The 22,583-nt window shown below is 36.8% G+C and overlaps 1 protein-coding gene across 1 annotated transcript in view; it reads left to right on the top strand.

Moving 5' to 3' along the window:
- The window catches only part of Ell2 (elongation factor for RNA polymerase II 2), a 70,291-nt gene that overhangs the window by 39,939 nt on the left and 7,769 nt on the right, over positions 1 to 22,583 (top strand). The window contains exons 4-9 of the mRNA XM_047554888.1: positions 3,595 to 3,758; positions 10,208 to 10,467; positions 16,119 to 16,243; positions 16,420 to 16,507; positions 18,533 to 19,100; positions 21,788 to 21,854. Of these exons, the coding sequence (XP_047410844.1) occupies positions 3,595 to 3,758; positions 10,208 to 10,467; positions 16,119 to 16,243; positions 16,420 to 16,507; positions 18,533 to 19,100; positions 21,788 to 21,854 (1,272 nt within the window). The remainder of the gene's footprint in view (positions 1 to 3,594; positions 3,759 to 10,207; positions 10,468 to 16,118; positions 16,244 to 16,419; positions 16,508 to 18,532; positions 19,101 to 21,787; positions 21,855 to 22,583) is intronic.

Here is a 22,583-nt window from a genome sequence, read left to right as displayed (position 1 = left end):
ATTTTTTACTTTCTGAAAATTACTTCACCCTAAACATATTTTTGGTATCAATTGCATGAATTATAGATCATTATAGCCTTTTCTGCACTGTTCAATTCAGCGGCTACATGTAGCTATTTGCATTTCAATTGGTAAAAATGAGGGTGAGGTAAAATTTACATTTTCATTGTTCATTCTTACTGAATGCATTTTACCAGCTCAAAAACCACATGTGGCTATCCTGGAGGACAGCACAGATACAGAACATTTCTACCACTGCACAAAGTTCTGTGTGACAGCAAAGTGACAGTGTAGTATCACCAAGTACAAGGGTCCTGTCACAGTGGGATCATGTAAGTCAACCCCTTCACTTAATAGGTAGCTATCCAAGGCACATAGCTCGTTAGTAAGTGACTAGACAAAAGGGAAACCAAGTCCTAACTCCCAGTGCAGTATTCTTTAGACACCACAGGCCACACTAGACTCATTGTGGTGCCATCACCTGTGATGCTTGTATTTTATTAAAATAGGACATTTTGACATCAGATTGAACTATGTTCCCTTAGAATTATGATTAAGGAATTTAATCCCCTCTTCAAAACCAGTCATACATAAAAAGTAATATGGTGTCACCCTTAGATCATAAATAACCTTTCTTGTTTACTCCTACTTGTTTGGAGAAGGATTTAAGGTCACTTATAAAACTAACCATGATGCAGCAAAAGAACAGAAACAGTTGTAAGAAAATTGGAGCATATTAGTATCCCTTCAGTGATTCAAGGTACATTATAAAATGATGTGCTATGAAAATAAATTGAAATCCCACTGTGAAAATAAATACCCAAACACTTCTCAGACTGGAACCAAACTTATCCATAATATGGCTCCATCCTTTCTATTTAATTTTTTCCCATGCATCTTCTCTCTCCCACAATAGTGCAAGTTCTTCATGTGTCCTTTTTCTAGTTTCTTAGTGCCAGCCAGGTTCAAAATAAATGCCCAGCAAGTTGATGTTCAACAAATATATATTAACTATTCTCTTTCCTGTACTATTTGTTAAACCTTCCAAACCTCACTTTTCTCATACACAAAATGGAGGAGATCTCATAGTCTAAATTACCTTTCAAAAACTCCTTAAATCTTCCTATTCACAAACTTAGTGAAAATACATAGTTTGGAGCAGGAAACAGTGAGCTAAACCAAAGAATGACGAACAGAACATTTATACACATATGTTTAAGTGTCTAAATTTTCAAGGTAGCTCAGTTAAGAAGGGACCAGTGAAGAATTCTATCTAGAGGACCCTCTGGCCTGCAGGGATTGGCACCTTTTTGTTTTCACATAAAAATCTGTTTGACATTGAATGGTTTAAGCAGTAACTTAATTATGATTGTCAATAGGTTCAGCTTTATGTGAATTACTTAGCATGTAACAGGGAGAGATGTTAAAATGCAAATTTCCTGCCACCAGATCTTCAGTTTCCACTCTATCTTCCCCCTCCATCCTGCTTCCCTTGAGGGTTTTACCTCCTTGTCCTCTTTCACTGGTTTTTCTGCAAACACACTCAAGTCTGTCCTACTAAAAGAGGAAATGAAAAGCAAAAACAACCTCCCTACATTTACTTCTTGACCCAAATTCTGGCTTCAGTTCCTACTATTCTGCTAAAACATCCCCCAAGAGGGCTCTGACCTCCTTGGCCCTAAAGCCAATAGATACTTCCAGGTTCCTTATTATTCTGACTTATGGCTAGCATTTCATTTCACACTGTTGACTACTGCTGTTTGAAGTACTCTGTTACAGTGGCTTCCACAATATAGTACTCTTCTGATTTCCCTCTTCATCTATGCTTTTTCAGTCTCATGCACTCTTTTTTTCCCTTGTTGCTTAAATATTAATGTTCTTCACAGTTGGTTCTCTCCTGAAACCTCTTCTCTCATTCCTTCTAAGTCACTATCTTCAACACTGAATTCATTTCTCTTCCAATGCTATCCCTAACCTGTCCTTCTTTTTGTAATCAGTTTCTCAGTAAAGAGCAGCTCTATATACCAAGTAATCTGGCATGATCTATAATGTCTCCCTCTCTCGAATCACTGACCAAGTCCTGTCCATCCTGTCTTCTCACTATCTCGGGACACTTGCTACCCTTCTGCATTTTCCCTGCCCTACTCTGATTCAGGCCATCGCCTCCTACCCGTAACCAGTTCTTCAGTAGCCTCTAAATGGTCTCAGCTTTCACTCTTGCATCCTCCTTGCTCCCCATCTATTCTCCATCCACATTGGTCTTCCTATAATACAAATGAGATATTTTCTGTTTTCAGCTTCTGTTGTTCTTAGGATAAGTCCAAAATCCATAAATGACCCCCAAATCGCCAAAGTGAACTATTTCTCATTCTCTCTTCAGTGTCATCTCTAATTGTCCTTTCTAGCTCTCTGTGGTCAAACTGAAAGCCTTCATGTTTGCCTTGGCTGGCGCTGGTTGGTTTATTCTCCTAGAACACTTTTGTCCTTCGTCCCCCTTGTCCAGTCATCTTTCTAATCTCCCCTAGGCAGTTCAAGTGAAATGCCTACTCCCTGGAATTTTTCACACTGTGTTGTAATTTCCAGTTTGCTTATCCTTGTCACCCATTAGAGAGCTCCTTGAATGAAGGACCATATTTGTCAAGTCCTTGTCACAGACTCTGTGCCTCTCGTGTTGCCTGGCAATAAATATTTATGAGATGAATGAACTAATTTTTTTAAATAGCATTTGTAAAGAGTTGTTAGCAATTTGTAAAATTTTTATCGACCATTATTTCTTAGCATCATAGCAAAGTTTTTTCCAATTCAGTTTGGAAATAAAGGATCAGAGTTAGAGTGTTATTTTTATTACTTTTATAGTCCAATTTGTAGTATTTTCTTTTAAAACACTAGTTATAACTATTCCCAAGATTCCCCTAATATTAGCATATTACTTTGAAACAAATCCATCTTGGTCAATGTTAATATTTGTGATTATTCCAACAAGTATTTTTTTAAATATTTCTACCAAAAATAATTTTCCTTGTATTTTCCTTAATATTTGTTGTATAGAGATTTAACAAAGTGGTAAATGCAAATTCTACAAATTTGGGGGAACTTTAGACTAATAATGCAAAAGTAAGCTCTAATGTTAGCCTTAAAACTAATACTGTATTAAGAATAAAAAGAATTATAGTATGTTTCATCCAGTCAACTCTAAAGCATGTGCATTATAGTTCAAATAAAAGTAAATTTTAAACCTTTCTCATGTTGGTGGTAGGTAATTTTAAAAATAGTTGATTATTAAATGAAAGTAGAACTACAGTGTTCTTTAAGACTCTGGTCTTCAGTCCAAATAGTTTTTGTTTTAAAAAATTCATGGATTTGGTCTGTGAGAGCTCATTTTACTCATTCTGTATAGAACATGGGGGGAAAATGTGATATAAATGAAAAAGAGGAACGAATATTTTAAATAATTTTTACATTTAAAATCAATATTAGTTATTTTAGAATTGCAAATTTATGTGGGCTGCTGTTGTTGGGATAATACAAATCTTGCTTGTCTTTATTGTGTAAAATGAGGGTCATCTCTAACAAAGCCACTGTCTTACTTGACAGCTCTGGAGCCTCCCAGCTCAATTGCCTGGGATTTATACAAGATAAAATTACAGTGTGTGCAACAAACGACTCATATCAGATGACACGAGAAAGAATGACCCAGGCAGAGGAGGAATCCCGCAATCGAAGCACAAAAGTTATCAAACCCGGTGGACCATATGTAGGTTTGTATAGATATCTTTCTCCTTCTTGCTGATTGATTGGAGTAATTCAAGATCACTGTAGGTAAATGTGGGTAATATTAACTTAATGAAAACACAAACTAGTTTTCAGAACACTTTGTATAACATGGTCAAAAAAAGGTCATTTTTTTTTTGTTTTCTTCAGACTGCTAGTAAGTTGAATAACATTTTAAAGTTTTTATGACTTTACTGAATCTGGAATCCTCTGTTGCCTATTTATTATTATTTTACAATACTGGGATCTGGTCATGAGGTTGTTACAGTGGTACCGTTGTGTTTTCTTTGTCATTGGGTGATGTAATTTCTATTATGGACAGTATAGTTCTTGTTTTGCACTTTTGTAGTGGTCTTTTTTTTTTTTTTTAACAGTAAAACTATTTTGAACTTCTGAGTTGAAAACCTCACTGTTGCAGATTTTTCTTGTATTTCCAGAGGATCTTTACACAACAAGGAATTTTTATTACAAGACTATATGATGTGCTCATGCAAAGCATTATAGCAAAGCATTAGGGTGATGACTCTTTGGTACCACAATTATGATCCTCATCCTCATCTACCCATTAATTAAGGGACTGTCCCATGCCTATCGTCTTTATCATTAGCTCACTCAAATGTGCATCAGATTGAAGGGAAGTAAGACCAGATCGGCAAGATGAGTCTTCTTTATGAGCAGTGCCCTGAACAACTGAGGAGTCGATTCACAGTGACTATTAACAGTAATAGAATGATCAAGAGTGACGATGAGCTTTTTGAGTCCTTAGTCGGTTCATAACACAAGTCACCATAGTAAATGATGAAAGGATATTAATTTAGAAACTTAAAGGCTAACAGAAATAGTCTCTTAAAGAGTCAATTTCTTAATCAACATCTTTCCAGGTTTGATATAATTCTACTTCTGTATGTTCCCATAGCTGATCCAGCTACAATATATTCAACCTTGAGAAACTCCACCAGTGATTCTAATAAGTATTTCTTTGGAACAAGGCCAATGCTCCTGGGACTTGGTACTTAGCTTAGATACATTTAGTTTGGTTTAACAACAATTCATGGCTTCCCCAGGTATCTGTACCCACGGGGCCCAGTTCCCTGCCTAGTAAGTTACCAACAATGAGACTTTTTATCTTCCTTTTCCTTCTGCATGAGGTAACAACTTCTAGCCTCCTTTCACTCTCCTTTCTTCTGATAAGTGACTTAATTAGCTTTCTGTGCTAGTAGGCCAAATCTCAAGGTATTTTTAAAATGCACAATCTCTCCCATTACATTTAAGTACCAACTATGATTTATATGCCTCCTTAAAAGTATTTTTTGATTCTGTCCCATACCAACATTTTATAAACAGTGAGGCAAATTGATGTGCATGACAAAAGAATAGAAGATTCAAACCATGAAAATGATTTTTCCCCTCCTAATGTAACTAGCTGAAAACTCTTATCTTGATTTATTCCAAAACTTGAAAATTAGCAATGATTACATGGATTGGGAATTATAGAACTCACAGAATTTCTTGCAAGCATTGCAAATAATTTATATACATATGGGGTAACCATAGGAAATTTGAGGTTATCAAGATATATATCTGAAGCATTCCATCTCCCCCTTCTAAGAAGGTCTGTCCTCCCCTCTGAACCCTGCAGTGATCTCTGCCAGCCCAAGTGTCCTATTCAGCCTTATCCTGTTTTCTTTGTCCTCAGTGCCCTGGCACTGACTGTCATAGCACAGTGTTCTTCCCTGGCCTTAATATTGTCATTAACCTCTGCATCCTTTTATTCTCTAGATCATATAATCCTATATCCTTTTAACTTTTCTTAATATGGCCTGTATCCCCACCCTTTAATTATTTTTAGTGTTCCCCCTCTGGGCTGCCTCCAGTTCACCTCAGAGTTCAAAACTGTACATACTGCTTTTAATAAAAGTCTGATCAATGAAGACTCTCGTATCCTAGTTGGATTGTCTGTTGTTTGTTTTTATTTTTTTACTGTACTTTGTTATGTCTTTGATCTTTTGCATTTAACCTTATCCATTGCCAGTCCTTTGCCATACTTTTCTTTCTACTAGGCAGCTTAGTTTCTAAGCTATCTTCCTGCTTTTTTCAGAATCTCAAAAGTACCCGATTAATTTTGTTCTTCAAAAAATTTTACCCAGTACTTACTGAGTGCTTGTTGTATACAAGGCATCAGCTTGTGGTTACTCATGTGAGTCTCATGATCACTCTAGGAAGTAGCTTATGATTCTCTCTCCATTTTACCCATCTAGTTGTTGGGCAAATAGCAAATGATACAAGCATGGCCTCATGAACAAGTTGTGTTCTTTTCTTAAAACAGCAGGACATGCTGCTTTAGTTCATAATTGACTGTACCATATAAAATGACACCGAAAGCTCACCTGTGCTCTCTCAGTACCTGTATAACCAGGTTTCCTTCAGCAGTGTCAGGCTGGGTGGAGGCAAATGAGAACAATGCTGGTCCCCACTGTGGTACAGTAGTGACATGATGCCACACCAGACCTCTCACAGCTGAACTAGGGCACAAACCCACCTTAAGGGATAGAGACTGTGCTCCTAGAGGCCTAAGGTCACCTGGCCTAATCACCGGAATATGAGCTTCTGCAACTCTTTTGTGAGCTGAACAAAGCAAAACTTATTTGCCTTGAGAGGAGCTAGAACAACTTTAACCTGGAAAACAATACTTTTGTTTGTTAAGTAATATTTCCACTTCTAGTCATGACATTTATGTCAGGGTGAACATTATTGTGTTTTTATAACCCCTCCCCTTTGTTTAAGAAAAAAAATCTCTAGTCACCATGGGTTCTACTTATAAATTCCTACCTAAATTCTGGACTTTTATTGAATTGCAGATATTTATATGTACTAATATTTATTTAGGAATTTAAAATAACAACCAATATTATTTCTAGGATTCTATTTGGAATTTTTCCTCACCCTCCTTAATTTCAATGAGTTAGCACATATTTGAATGACTAGACAAATCATTTAGCATCTTAATTTTCTCAAATATTAAGGAAGGGGTATTTGAACCAGATAATATCTAAGGCCTTTTGTAGTTCTAGCATTTTGTGCCTATTGGAGAAATATCTATATATGGCTAATAAACCTTTTGAAAAAGTGATCACAAATGCCAAATGGTGGCGATGAATTCCCTTGCAGTGGATTATATATTTAATCATGACACAAGCCATGTCATCAGCACAGCCCTGCTGATGTTTTTCAAGCCTCAGGTCTGCGTTGCCAGGGTTTCTGGTCAGGTTCCTTGGACCAGAAAAGCAGCTTCAGAAGACGGCTGCAGTTGCTACTCTATTTCTGATGGACTGCTTTAACCTCTCCCTTTCATATTGTTTACTCAGAGCCACTAACTGAGGGAGAAACACTTTTAACATCTCATATGAAAGGGAAGAGCTAGAAGTGGACTCCTTGTTATGAAACAACGACTCAGATATAGTCCCAGATTACCCAGCCCTGTTGGTACCACTGCTGCTGTTTATAAAGGAGCCCAGGGAATTGATTAGCAGTTGGGTCTGGAAAGAGAATTAGATTTTTCCCATAGGCTTTATTAGAAGGACTTTTCTGAGGCAAATATTAAAAATAAAAATAAAGCCATTCTGCCCACTCTAAATCTGACATTTTCCTGCTTTTCTCTTATTTTTCTTTAGCATCTCAATTCTCTAAGTATTTCTATCACCAGTGTTTTCCTCATATGTAACCTGTCTTTTCTTAAACCTGCGATCTTCTCCCTAGTTGAATAGCACAGAAGGAATGAGGAGAAGCAAGCACAAGTGATCAGTGTAATTCAGTGACCCAGTGTATCTGGGTTGTTCTTTCAAACATTTGAAAGAAATGGGTTATTTCATGAATGTCTAAAAGAAAAATGAGGTAAAAAGTGAAGTGCATGTATTGGAAGTGAGGGATCCAGAGGGAGATGACAGCTGTCACTAGGCCAAGGTAAAACACCAGTTCTGTCCTTTCCCTGACCAGATTCTAATTTCTTATCAAACATAATACCTATTCCCTCCTTAGGGGCAAGGTTAGCCTCCCTTACTTATTTCTGCCTGATTCTGGGAAGATGAGGGTAAACCCACCAACCTTGGAGCCTCTCTTAGGCCAAGGAGCAGAGACCAAGAGGTTTAGAGGAGGTAGGGAAGCTGGAGCACAGCAGCAGTGCTCTCACTTTGTTTTAATTTTTATTTGCCTTGCTGGCTTGAATTCATTCCCAATGACCCATCAGCCAGCTGGGTTTGGACAGGAGTGAAACAGGTTTCTTTCTTTTGCAAGACTTGGCAAGTGTGGAATTTATAGCATTTCCTATATTTTTATGACCCTGACCCTATTTTTTTCTCACAAATTCCTGTTAACTTTTTAAAGAATAGTAATGTTAACAGTGTAACAACTGAGAAATTGTAGATTGCAAAGTTTGAGTTTAAAATTTCATTTTAGAAATTTCAGTGTGTCCACAGACTCTGAATATGGGAAAATATAGACTATTGATTCCTGTTGTTTATTTGCTGTCTTGCTCTCATTTACTTTGTCATCAAACACTGATTCATAATCTGTGGTAGAGAAGGCAACCATCACCCTGCCCTCATGGAGCTAACAATCTAACATGAACCAACAGCAAAAGAAGAAGTATAAGTGAGAAAATTTGGGTGTTAATCACAGAACATCCCTTATGCTAAGTGAACACTTCACCATTTGAGCATATCCCACTGAAAGCCTCAGATACCTCATCTGTGAAATGAGCACAGTGTTCACCTTTTCAGATTACTGAAAGATCTAATGACATAATGTGTATGAAGCTGTTAGCACAGTGTCCTCATATAACTGATGACTGGTAAATATTAGGTCCCTTTGCATCTGACATTGATTAATCCAGCTGTCTCTAAATTATGAAAAATACAAAAATCAGATCTATCTCCAAAACTCCAAGTAATTTAATAGTTTTTCATATCATTAGACACTATCTTTTTAGTGGTGAGTTCTTTCGTTGTGCGGTACTTTGATCTGATATTTGCAGTCAGTTATACTGAATGGTAAAGAAACATCCTAGCTTCTTGCTGGTAGAAGTTTCCTGAGAATATTCCTCCTTTTCCTCTTACTTAAGATAGGATGGTGTCAAAAAACTGCCGAGCATGGGGAGGCCAATATGGACAGAATTACTATTCAATAAAGCTGATTTACCCCAGGCCACAGCTCAAGAAAACTGTGGTAATTATCCATTGTTTCTAGTTGTTAGTCCTGTTCCTAATGTAATTGCCCCATATAGTACATCATTACCAGTTCTTCCCCCTCTTTTAACCAGAGGGCATGGAGTTGGGCTTAGTGTGAACTAAATGAGCTAAAAGAGTCTACCTCAGAAATCATAAAATGAGGGTCTTATACATTGCATGCTACTTTCTGTCTCTTTAATAAAGAATAGTTACAGGGGCATCAGTGACCAGCCATCTATGAATAGCTTTGCACATACACATAATATCCTAGTCATGTAAGCTCACACATTCTCTGCAAGTAGCCATTTGCCAAGAGTCAGTGTTCAGTCCAAGCAAAAAATGGGTTACCCACATGAACGGCACTGGCCCATGAGGCAATCGCATGAAGGCCTCCTTTGTACCATATTCCGTACTTCCAACCACCATCCGTTCCTCTAGTCCCAGCTCACAGAGGGCAGATCTGTTTATTTGCCTCTCTGAGATTGTTTAGTTTGTGGGTTGGTTGATTTTGTTAGTTGGTGTTTTTTGTTTGAGGGTTGTTTTTGTTTCGGTTTTTTTGTTTGTTTGTTTGTTTTTTTTTTTGAGTGGGGGTTTACTTACTCCTAAAATTTGTTATGGCTTTTTGAAAAGGAATATCACTACTAGATCCTGGATCCTGGATGCTGACTCCCCTCTTGAAGCTTCTGCTGACTCCCCTCTTGAAGCTTCTGAATCTGTGAAATTATTAGTCACCCAGGTTAGCCAAGAATGTGCTCTTAGTGAGGTTGGACAGGTTTTTCTCCTATTACCATGTTCACTGAATTCGTGTCTGCTTTTCAGAAATGTCATATAATATGCAAATTTAAGTTCTGTAAATAGCACAAGTGAGCATGGGAATTAATTATTTCCATTTAACATGAAATAACCTATGATCTAAAAATTTCTAGTCTGTTACATTTGTATCTATAATTATTTTTCATGTGTAGCCAAGTGGCCAAATAATCTATAATACATGTTTATTTCAAGAAATAATTTCATCAAAAGAAGTCCTAATTTTAGGCCATTTATTTAGAATCCTTTCTGTTTGCAGGTCTCTATAAAGTAAAAATTGAAAAAAAGTGACCTTTATTTCCTCCAGAAATGAAATAGTACCTAAATCTGAGTTGTGGAAACCAAGATGCTCATTGTAATATAACCCACAAACATATAACATTGTCATTTCCACTGGACTTTAGGGAAAAGAGTGCAAATTCGGAAAGCACCTCAAGCCATCTCAGACACAGTGCCGGAGAGGAAAAGGTCAACCCCCATGAACCCTGCAAATACAATTCGAAAGACTCATGGCGGCAGCAGTGTTTCTCAGCGGCCATATAGAGACAGGGTGATTCACTTACTGGCACTAAAGACCTACAAGAAACCCGAGCTCCTGGCTCGACTACAGAAAGATGGAGTCAATCAAAAGGACAAGAACTCCCTGGGAGCAATTCTGCAACAGGTGAGGGCAACTGGGGAGAGGTCCTTCTTGTTTACCTTCTTGTTGAGAAGTTCACTAAGAGGGTTTGTTGTCATTTATTATTGTTCTTATTGTGACAGAGAAATTCAGAGTAATTTGATCTGAAATTACTCAGATCATGTATGAAATATTTAATTGCCAAATATTAAATCATCTTTTTAAGCAGTTAGTTAAAAACTAGTTGAAATGTGGGCTTATCAAATTTTACCATAAAATTCAAATTCCATTAAAAGTAGGCAAGAAGTTCTCTTCTGCTTTTAGTCTTGAATCACCTAAACTATTGCCCTAATTTTCATTGGTTTATATATAGGTAAAGTTGTATAGTGTATTCTGTTGGTCTTTAGTAAAAACCAGAATATTTTTGCTACTACATAATTTAGAATGTCTCCTGCCTTACATACTCCTTACTGCCCTTGCTACTCTGCCTTTTTTTGCTACCAAGTGTGCTAATATCAGTCCCTTGTCTGCATTAAATGATATTAATGTGTTAAGTATTACCTGTGATCAGTTCCCTCACACTCACAAACTTAAGTATAATAATAAGCCATTCTTTTCATTAAGTCAATAGTTTATCAGACTATAAATTTCCTGCATTTTTCATATCGGCTTCAGGTCATGACTGTCATTTAGCTTTCAGATCCACCATAAATTGTGATCCATCTCTTTGTTTTTTCTAAAACAATAACATTTCCAAATTTAAGCAGTTCTTAAATTTCATCATTAAAAAAAAAACTATAGGCTTTCATCTGTTTTTCAAAGAATAACACTTTTAAGTCTGTTTTTCATTAATACATTTTTTAACTTTTAAAATATAATAATTCATGTTATAAAAGAGTAAAACCATCAACTCCAGTTCAGGATTAGCCAGTCCCCTAGACACCTCTATCAGTCTCAAGGATCTTTATTATATTCATTGAACACCTTTTAGAAACAATTTAAATTCATGTGTCCCATAGCAGTTTTAAGAGCTCCAAAGAAAGGATGAAAGAAAAAATGAGGATGAGAGGATATGTGTTCAGTCTTATGTTTGAGGAAGTGAGACAAAATATTTGCTACTTGCATCTCCAGAAAGGTTATGAATTACCTTCCGGATTAATGGATGGAAAGGGAAAAATAATGGCAGAGGGAGTTCTCATTGAGGCCAGTAATAGTTGTGTGGTTATGTGTGTGTGTGTGTGTGTAGATAGACATATCTAAAAATGTAGATATACTGGACCTCTAAGCAATTGGAACATGAGAGTTATTAGGGTTGGTTGGTAGAATCTAACATAAAGACTCATCCTTGCTGTATATTAGAATACCCCAGAAAGCTTTTTTAAAAATGCCAGTGCCAGAATTTCACCCCATAGCAATGAATCCAAGTATCTGAAAATAGGGTCTGGGTACCAATATTGTATAATGCTCTTGAGACATTCTAATGTATGATATGGGCTGAAAATTGCTAGCTTTGTGAAAACATAGGTACAAGAACTACTTGTGTCTACCATTTTGGAAGCATCTGCCATGTCCTAGGCACTTCACTTGTGCAATCTCATTTAATCCTCAGAAGGAAGATATCAGAAGCATATTCAGAATTTTTACTTAAGACAATTACCCCCATGTTTTCCTGAACATCCCTGATAGATAACATAACATGACTTGTGCTCCAATAAAACCAGTAAAAGTAGGCATGAAAGAGCATGGAAAAAAATAGCTAAGTACTTAAGTCATTCAAAAATTTGTTAGTCTGTCCCAGAGAAACCAGCTGGCAAACAAGTTGCCTAAAATGATCAGTCCTATTTTTTCTTTGTCAATAAAGATGTCTGCTGATATATTGCTTATATAGTAGTTTTTGTACCCTGTAAACATGATTAATTCATCAAAGTAATAGATTTTTAAGGAAAACTAAGCTGCTAACTCCTAGTGAAATTTGAAAAATTGTACCTAAATTTTTAAATGCTTGACATCCACCAGGGAATCTGAATTATTACTAAAATGGTATATATTTATGAAACTTTTTCTTAGGATGATGGTTTTCCTGGAAAAAAATAAATATTAGAAATCAGAAAAGCAACTGGATAAATCTGAATAATGTTCTTAAGCTTAACATTTGGCTGTTTGGCTACAGTTTAACATTCATTTATTCTACTCAGTTTAAGTATAGTTGGCCCTCCATATCTACTGGTTCCACATCTACAAATTCAACCAACTGTGTATCAAAAATATTCAAAATAAAGTTACATCTGTACTGAACATATACATACTTTTTCCTTGCCTTTATTTGCTAAACAATACAGTATAACAACTATTTACATAGCCTATACATTATATTAGATATAATAGGAAACTTAGAGATTATTTACAGTATGTTGGAGAATATTTCAAATCTATACCATTTTATATAAAGGACTTGAGCACCAGAGGATTTTGATATCTATGGGGGACCTAGAACCAATCCCCTGTAGATACCAAGGCATGACTTTACCTGGAATGTACCAGGTACTGCTCTAAATGTTGGAATCCCAAAGTGACCCTGACAGACAATCCCTGCCCTTCTGGAGCATATTTGGACAATTTCAGGAAGAATGGGGAGTTTGGGGAATCTATTAGAGAGACCCACTACTTCCAGAAGAGAGTTCAGGGAACCTATTTGAGCAAAAGGTAAGAACAAGAGTTGGTACTCCTAGAAGTCTGGAGGAGGAGAAGGTTTGGTATGTTCAGGGTAGAGCAAGGAAAAGAAGGCAAAGACCAAATTTCAGAGGACTTTTTCTGGTCATAGGTGAGGAGCTCAGATTTTATTTTGAGTGAGAAAGGAAATCACTATAGAATTTAAAGCAAGAATATTCTGTAATCTGATTTATAATAAGACCACTCAGACTTCTGTGGCAAGAATGGCTTGGATCAAGGAGGGGTGAAGGCAGAGGGTAGGGGTGAAGGTGGGATTTCAGACAAAAGCAGAAGAGAAAGACTACTTACATGAGCCTGCTACAGAAATCCAGATATGAAGTGTTAGTGGCTTGGTCTGGTGGGAATGGTAAGAGATAGCTTATCCGATTAGCTATATTTTATGATAAGACTTGCTAAGAGTTTCCCTGGGTGTTGGGAAAGAGTGAGGGAAAGATTGGAATCTATGATTATGACTAGGCTTTTGGCCAGAGTAGCTGAATGGATATTGAGCTGGTGACTGAGATGGGAAGAGATGGAAAAGGAACAGGTATAAAGTGGTGTGAAGGGCTAGGGATATATCTTGGTTGGTAGAGTGCTTGCCTTGCAAGTACAAGGTTCTGGGTTCAATCACCAGCATCACAAAGTAAGTAAATAAATAAATAAAGTGGTGTGAAGTAATGGTTAGTAATTCTATCTTACATCAACTCTCTTTGAAATTTCACATGAATAGGTAATTACACATAAGGGTCTGGTATTCAGAGGTCATTTAGGTCTGGAGCCATGAATTTAGGAATTAGCAGCATATAAAGAGGGCATTGAAAGTCAGTTGAATAAAGTTAACTTAGAAGGAGATAACATCCAAAATAAAGATAGAATTTTAAAGGCTGTGAGAGAAAAGCATCAGATTACATATAGGGGGAAACCAATACACAAATATCAGCAGATTTCTCAGCCCAAACCCTAAAAGCTAGAAGGGCCTGGAACAACATATTTCAAGCTGTGAAAGAACTTGGTTGCCAACCAAGAATCTATACCCAGCAAAACTAACCTTCAGATTTGAAGATAAAATAAAATCCTTCCATGATAAATAAAAGTTAAAAGAGTTTGCAAATAGAAAGCCTGCACTACAGAACATTCTCAGCAAAATATTCCATGAGGAGGAAATGAAAAACAACAAGTAGGTCAACAAAAGGAGGAACTACCCTAAAAGAAAAGCCAATCAAAGGAGAAACCAAGTCAAGTTAAAAACCAAAAATAAGCCAACATGACTAGGAATACAAATCATATCTCAATAATAACCCTCAATGTTAATGGCCTAAACTCATCACTCAAAAGACATAGACTGGCAGATTGGATTAAAAAGAAAGACCCAACAATATGCTGCCTTCAAGAGACTCATCTCATAAAAAAAGACATCCATAGACTAAAGTTGAAAGGATGGAAAAAAACATACCATGCACATGGACTCAGTAGGATAATGAAGACAACTGGGCAGAAGGCAGACACTGAGTGCTCCACCCTATAGAGCAGTGAGCAAAGGGGACTTAAGAAGGAAAGATGCTGAGAGAGGAGGAAGAAAAAGGAAGAATGTCCTAGTATAGAAACCTAGAGAAGGGATTGCCATGGGGTGGGTGTTGGCATGTGTAGTGCCAAGGGTAGTAGAAAATCAAAGGATTATTATATTTTTTCCACTTATAAAACTTCTGATAGTTTGTATCCTATGTTAATTTATTTGCAAATTTGAATTTTCACATAAGTCCACTATGTTCTAATTTATAACAACTTTAATGTTAGATTACTATTCAGCTAAGCTGTGAAAGAAGCATAAAATATATTCAATAGTATTTTTTTTTATTTTTATTTTTTTTGTAGTTGAAGATGGACAGCATGCCTTTATTTTATTTGCTTATTTTATGTGGTGCTAAGGATTGAACCCAGTGCCTCACACGTGCTAGGCAAGCATTCTACCACTGAGCCCCAGCCCCAGCCCCAGCCCCTTGATAGTACTTTTAAAAGACACAATAAAAAGTCAAGTTATTTTAAAAGATCATACCCAAAGTAAGTGACAGGCAGGAATATCTTGTTCCTAGCCTTAAAAGTTACTTTTGGTTTGGCACCTAAACCCATGCATTTGTGTACTTAGTGGATTATAGGCCTTGACACTCTAGGAAATGCAGTTAACGAATAGGAAAAGATTACATTTGGGAATAAACCATCTGGCTAACAACAGTTATTTGGGTTTTTCTTTAGTTTATGTTTCCATTTATCGGTTTGGGGGAATTTCAAGGACTGGGTTCTTTAGGGGGCCTGCCAGATATAAGGAACAAGCTTCGTTATCAAAAAGAAAGAAAAGAAAAGACAAGACATGGTTATCAGAACTGATACAATTTATAAAGGCAGTTTCCATTACTAGCTGAAAGGACCATTTGTAACCCACTTGGGCACTGTTTTCTGCTTAATACAAGTAGTGGAGGACTTTTTTTTCTTGTGGTGCTGGGGACTGAACCAGGGCCTCACACATGCTAGGTCAGCATTTTACCACTGAGCTACATCCCCAGCCCTGGTCAAGGATTTTTATTGCAATTCAAAAGTTAATGGAGTTACAACAGGAAGTAAATGATGATGATGATAATATAACTGCTTTAGATTCCTATGACTAGAAAACTTTATTTAAAATTTGTTCCACCTGTTTTTTTCCCCTAATGTGTGCTTACTATTTGATTAGAAATTTGACAGTTCAGTAGCAATCCAGGAAAAAAACATTCAGTTCTGCATATAAAGTTTTAGTTCCTTTTTTTTTTTTAACTTTCCCAAAACAAAGTTTTGAAATAAAGAAAATGAAGCAAGAACAGCATTTTTTAAGATTTGGCATGTACAAACTAGCAATTCCTTTGTGGCCAATTGGTTTAATTATTTTCAATATAAATCCTAAAGATAATCTTTTTTAGCAAAAATATCTAATGATTTGTCTTTACATCGCATACCAGGTAGCCAATCTGAATCCGAAAGACCTCTCCTACACTTTAAAGGATTATGTGTTTAAGGAGCTGCAGCGAGACTGGCCAGGATACAATGAAACAGACAGACGGTTATTGGAGTCAGTGCTCTCTAGGTAAGCTTTTTCCCTTTTTTTTTTTTTTTTTTTTTTTTTTTTTTTAATAATACAAATAATTATTTTGGTCACCGTTATTTTAGTGTTGAGGTGGGAAAGAAAAAGTACAGGTGAACTTTCTATCATGAACATTTCAAGTTCTCTTTAATTACCTGGAACTTGTGTGTCCTTTACAGAAAACTAAATCCATCTCAGAATTCTGCTGGCCCCAGTCATTCAGAATCTCCTGTATGTTCTAGCAGAGATGCTGCATCCTCTCCTCAGGTATGTCATAAAATTTTAAAACCACAGAATTGACACGAACCTCAGGGGCAAGCTAGTCAGTTCCTGATTTATAAGTGAGGGAAATGAGGCCCAGAGACACTGCACAGGTTGCCTGAATAAGCTACCCAGCTAGTTCATGGCCAAGCTTAGCCTAGAACTCAGGTCTTAGCTCCCAGCCCAGAACTGTCCCCACTGTGCAGCACTACTGGTCAGATTACTTAATGCATACCTTGCTTCCATTTTTAAAGTTTACATTTTGTTGTAACATTATCTACTTTCTAATTTGGTCACTAACTAGAAGACTTATCTAGTTACATTTAATTCTTAGATTGTATGGAAAATTGAAGATATTTAATTTTGTCTGAAACATTTTCTAAAAAAATATTCTTGGGGAAAATGTATTTGTAATAAGCAAATAATTTTTAAAAATATGGCATTTTCATATATGTGTTTTCTTTTTTTTAATTTTTTTTTTTAGTTGTTGATGGACCTTTATTTTATTGATTGATTCATGTATATGCGGTGCTGAGAATCAAACCCAGTGCCTCGAACCCAGTGCCTCTCACATACTAGGCAAGCGCTCTACACTGAGCCACAACCCCCGCCCCTATATATGTGTTTTCTTAACACCCTTTTCAGTAGATTTTAATCAGAATACTCTATTCCAGTTTAGAATTCCCCTAAGAGATACAGCCCATCCTCGAAAAGGTTGGGCAAGCCCTAAGTACTGGAGTTCCAGCCTTCACATTCTCAGCTCACCAGCCAGCCCTGAAACTTTCCTGAGAGAGTGAGTTCTCAAGGAGAGTTTCAGTGTCTGGACACTTTGGACAGACAGTGGGAGAGACCTCCCCACCCCATACTGCTGACACAGAACATCCTCTCTCCCCTCTCCCCTCTCTCCTCTTTCCTCTCTCTCTCTCCCCACCTCTCTCCCTACCCACTAAGACCCTGCTTCTAAGAATTAGGGAGAAACAGACAGATGTGTAAAAAGAAGTAAGCATGCCTTGGGCAAAAGGCTGTTCACACCACAGAAAATGTTAGAAACCTATTGTGAGGGATGCAGGGGGAGAAAAAAAGAGCATTTCCATCCTTGCAGCATACACTGTTTGTGGAAAACTCACTTTTAATGGCAACTGCTAAGAAGTTACTTCTGCTCTAATTGGATTACATACTAGGTGCCAAGTAAATAGTACTAAACTGAAAACAATAAATTAGTGGGTTTATTAATTATTTTTTCGAGCTAAAATATAAGCTGTAACATTACATTTAAACATAAAAATAGACTTCAAGCTTCATTTTAACTTCAATACTATTATTGCTACTGCTAGATTGAACTAATAGCATGATTTTTAAAGTACTTCATAATTTTAATGGATCCATTATGAATTTGCAGTTACCAATTTAGAATATGATGAAGAGACATGTAAAATTTTAAAAGTTAAATAGCTTTTAACAATGATAGAGATACTTAGAGAAATTACTCTGAAAGTGCCAGCTGTCCCCACTCTAAAACAGATGAAATGATAAATGATAGCTGAAATATTCATAACTGGAGCATTTTAGCACATTAGAGATTAAACGGATGTACGTATCTTGCCCTTTACCTGGACTTATTAGTTCTCAGTCAAATGGTAAAAAATGCTTTCTCTTCTTATTTACTAGTACTGGGCTAACGTGGAGGGTGGCTGTCTCTGTTTCATAGTGGTCTAATCCACATAAATCAGCATAATCTCTTAGGATTTTAGTGTAAAGATGTATAGTCAGAAATAATTGAGTATCTCCACAAAATATATATTTGCCAAGTTCTGCTTTTGACATTAGACATTAAAATTTATTTTCTTTTTGGTTTTGTTTTGTGGCATGGTTTGGTTTGGGGTTGTTGTTGGGTTTGTTTTGTTTTTGCTTAAGTTTGGAGAAAGGTTAGTAGGAATAAGAGTAGTCAGTCGTTTAACCAATTATATATGTATTGAATTTATTGAATTTTATCGCAAACCAGCTCACTTTTTTCCTTCCCTCTACTCCCAGAAACGGCCTTTGGATTCCGATTTTATTGATCCTTTAGTGAATAAAAAAGCTCGAATATCTCACCTGACAAATAGAGTACAGCCAACATTAAATGGTCATTTGAATTCCACCAGTGACAAATCTGCTGCAGGCCTCCTGCCACCCCCTGCAGCTGCTGCCATCCCCACCCCTCCACCGCTGCCTTCAACTCATCTGCCTGTCTCAAATCCTCCTCAGACTGTAAATTCAAACTCCAATTCCCCTAGCACTCCAGAAGGCCGGGGGACTCAAGACCTACCTGTTGACAGTTTTAGTCAAAATGGTAGTATCTATGAGGACCAGCAAGACAAATATACCTCTAGGACTTCTCTGGAAACCTTACCCCCTGGTTCAGTTCTGCTAAAGTGTCCAAAGCCTATGGAAGAAAACCATTCGATGTCTCACAAAAAGTCCAAAAAGAAGTCTAAGAAACACAAGGAAAAGGACCAAATAAAAAAGCACGACATTGAAACTATTGAGGAAAAGGAGGAAGATGTTCAAAGAGAAGAAACTGCCAAGCTGAGTAACTCCAGTCCAAATTCTAATGAAGGTATTTTACATTTGTTAAAAAAAAAAAAAAAAGAAATACTGACTACATGGGTTAAATGAACTGAATAACATATTATCCACAGGTTCAAAATTATACTGTTTATAATTAATAATGCTCTTTAAGCAAATCATCTTCTGTATATTAATCTTAACATTACAATTTTTTGTGTATGTGTGGTACCTGGAATTGAACTCAGGAGCACTTAACCACTGAGCCCCATCCCCAGCCCTCTTTATTTTTATTTTGAGACAGGTTCTCAGTAAATTTCTTAGAGCTTTGCTAAGTTGCTGAGGCTGGCTTTGAATTCATAATCCTCCTGCCTCAGCCTCCTGAGTCACTGGGATTATAGGCTTGTACCACCATATCCAGCTAACATTACACTTTTAAGCAGGTTTTCTTTCTTTCATTTTACAACTGTCTCTTCTTAGCCACCTATTAAACATAATTTCCATATTTGTTAGTAAGATAATGGTATTTGAAAATGACCCTGTCGTCCTCCAGAGCATCCTTTTAGAAGGTAGACTTTGATGCTCTTCTCCATGTCTGTCAGGACATTGTACAACCTCATCATGACTGTTACATGCCATTCTTGAACTGATTTATCCAGACACACAATTAGCAATAGAAATATTCGTTTCTTTCTTTCTCAGAGAAATGGGGTTACCCCTGCTTTAATTAATTTTAGCACAGGGGAAATGTAATTCTTTATACAACAGGCAAGGTAAAATTACATTTGCGAGTCTAAAACATCATCTTCATTTGCAGTAAAGGCTATTGGCTATTTAGCTAGATAGGGAATAAGTTTTTGTTTTTGATGGGGGGATTGTTTTTTACCTTTGATGTCCTGTTTTAGTAAACTAGCATCTATTATTCATAAAATTAACCCATTCAGACTTTAGCAAACTTACAAACCAATATCTAGAGACCTGAGAAGCTTAAAATAATACTTTACCTCTAAAGAAAGCTAAACAGTAGACAGACTGCTTACGTAAGGCATGCTAATTTTTTTAAAAACTAATGACAAATTTAGGTTTTTCTTACTTAAAAAAATTATTTAATAAATTTAATGTCTTGCATACCAGGACATAGAAGATCCAAATCTGTCATTTAGCATCACTGCCTGTTTTAAAATCAGATTTAACTGACCATTTTACCATATGAGAGAAGCCCCAATTGTTTCCTTTTAGTGGTACTTCCAAAGGAGTTGTTGAATACAATTGTACAGTGTCTGGTTTACCTGGATTGAGTATACCGAATGGCAAAACATATCTGTTGAAATATTTAGATCAAGTCATACTATAGAATGGCCTGAGAGATAGGCATAAGCTTTTTTTTTCCCCTCCAACACTCTTGTCATTAAATTTGTCAGGTAAGGAAGAGCCATGGAGAAGTAAAACTACATGCTCGAAAATGAGCCAGATTCCCAGGCATATTTCACTCTCCACATTCCCCACCCCCAGCAGGTGATCCTGTGGCAGAGCCTAGTGCCAATTGGACTGGATTCCAGTGTGCTGAGACCTACAGCAGAGTTTTGAGTATTCTCAGAGTTAGAGACCTGGAAAGGCAGACCTGGTCTCTTTGAGTCCCTTCCCTAATGGTATGCAGAAATGCCTTTCAGAGCAAGTGGAATCCTCATAAACCAAGGACAGATCTGACCCACATCCTCTGTATCTGTTGGGATTTCTCTGGTGTCTGTGGCAAGGGAAAGTGTCCTTTACTTGATGCTTTCCCTTGAAGACTCAGGCTGTTGTACAAGCATGCTTCCGTACTGGAGCTTGAATCAAATGTGTGTAGGTGAACAATGAGTATAAATCTATGTAATATATTTAGGGTACTTTGCCCTTCAAAATATATGTGTTTATTTTATAGTGAACATACATGTTTTGTCAACAGACAGATTAGGGTTTGAGTTATTAGCTTGGCTATACTTTAAATGATTAAAAAGAAAATTACCCAAATAAGAAGTCCAAGTATATGTAACTCCTAGAAATTATACATTTAAACAAATGGAATACTAAGCACTTGTATACTTTAACTGCATAGACATGAGAGCCTAGGACTTTTTTTTTTTTTTTTTTTTTTTTTTTTTTTTTTTTTTTTTGGTCTTAATAATGATCTGTTTAGTATTATGAGGATCAGAGATAGAATATAAATTGATATTCAATAATACCATATTTTAAACTGATGGGAAAACTTCCTACCCAGTTGTACTGTTTGCATACAAGAAAGGGCAGCAATAAAAATACAGTGACCAAAGCAGTCTGCTACCTGACTTTATTGTCTCATCTGCCTTGTTTGAATCCTATGAAAAGTAGATGTTGATGTAAAATTTGTATCTCCCATTGTCTGGCTGCATCTGCCACCACAATCTTTGAATTGCTGGGCAGATGCCACAACTGTTGTTGAAAGAATAGAAGAGTGACCTTGGGTTAAGATGGAATTCCTTTATTGTGCAGACACTGCAGTAGCCAGGGTGCTTTAAATGCCTGGCGTGGGTTCTGCTGGCGCTGGTCATAGGGCCTCTATTGTTCGTGTTCAATTGTATTCCTTGCTCACTGTTGCTTATTGAGATGGAAGAATAGAATTTGAGGAAAAGTGTTCCAGATGTTTCTAATCTATTTTAGAATTACAGGCATTTGATAACCATGCTGGTTGATGAACGCTCTGTTTTTTTTTTTCTTTCATAGGAGTTAGAGCGGGTTGCACTGCCTCCATGGAGCCTTCTTCAACAATTGAACTCCCAGATTATTTGATGTAAGTTCATCTGTCTGCCAATGGAGAGAGCTGTTTAATTTTAGAAAGTTTGCAAATTCTTTTTCCCATAATTTGCAAATCAAAAAAGTAAGGAATTCTAGAAATAGAGTCCGGGAGCCACCCCTGCAATTGAAAGGCTGCCATTAAGCCTGCTTGTCCCAAATCCACCCTTGTCTGCATGAGCCGGTTGTGCCTCCCCCTGCTCTGAACTGTGTTCATTGGTCTTAAGTATAGAGAAGCCTGTCCTTTGTTACAGGGCCAGGCCAAGCTTTTGATTACGGAAGATTTCAGGGATCTGACTCTTCAAGCTGACAGTCTATCAATGCATAGCTATTCACTCGGGCCCCCCAAAGGGATGCTATATTATTGACAAAGTGCTTGAACCTCTGCACTTAATACTACAAAGTAGAGATAAGTTGATTTTTGTTTAAACAATGTTCTGCCCTCAAATTAAGAAGGGGAAGACAGTAAAATTTGATCATTGCACTTTAGTATCAGTTATGTTTTTCTTGTTATGACAACAAGTTGCAAAACACTGAGCTGGGGACATTTTTGTAACAGGTTATCACAGAAATTATAACATGGGCACATAATTCTAGCTTTTTTACAGAATAAAAGGCTCTGTAAAAAGAAAATAATTAAGTTGCAAGAGCCTAGAATAATGGGGAGTGAAAGAGCAAAGAGATCTGAATGTAGATAGCTTTGAAAATGAACAAATGTATAAAATAG

The sequence above is a fragment of the Sciurus carolinensis genome, chromosome 6, assembly GCF_902686445.1.
Source record: "Sciurus carolinensis chromosome 6, mSciCar1.2, whole genome shotgun sequence".
In the NCBI taxonomy this organism is placed as follows: domain Eukaryota; kingdom Metazoa; phylum Chordata; class Mammalia; order Rodentia; family Sciuridae; genus Sciurus; species Sciurus carolinensis.
Note: the sequence above shows the minus strand (reverse complement) of the source record. Positions and strands in the feature narration are given on the sequence as shown.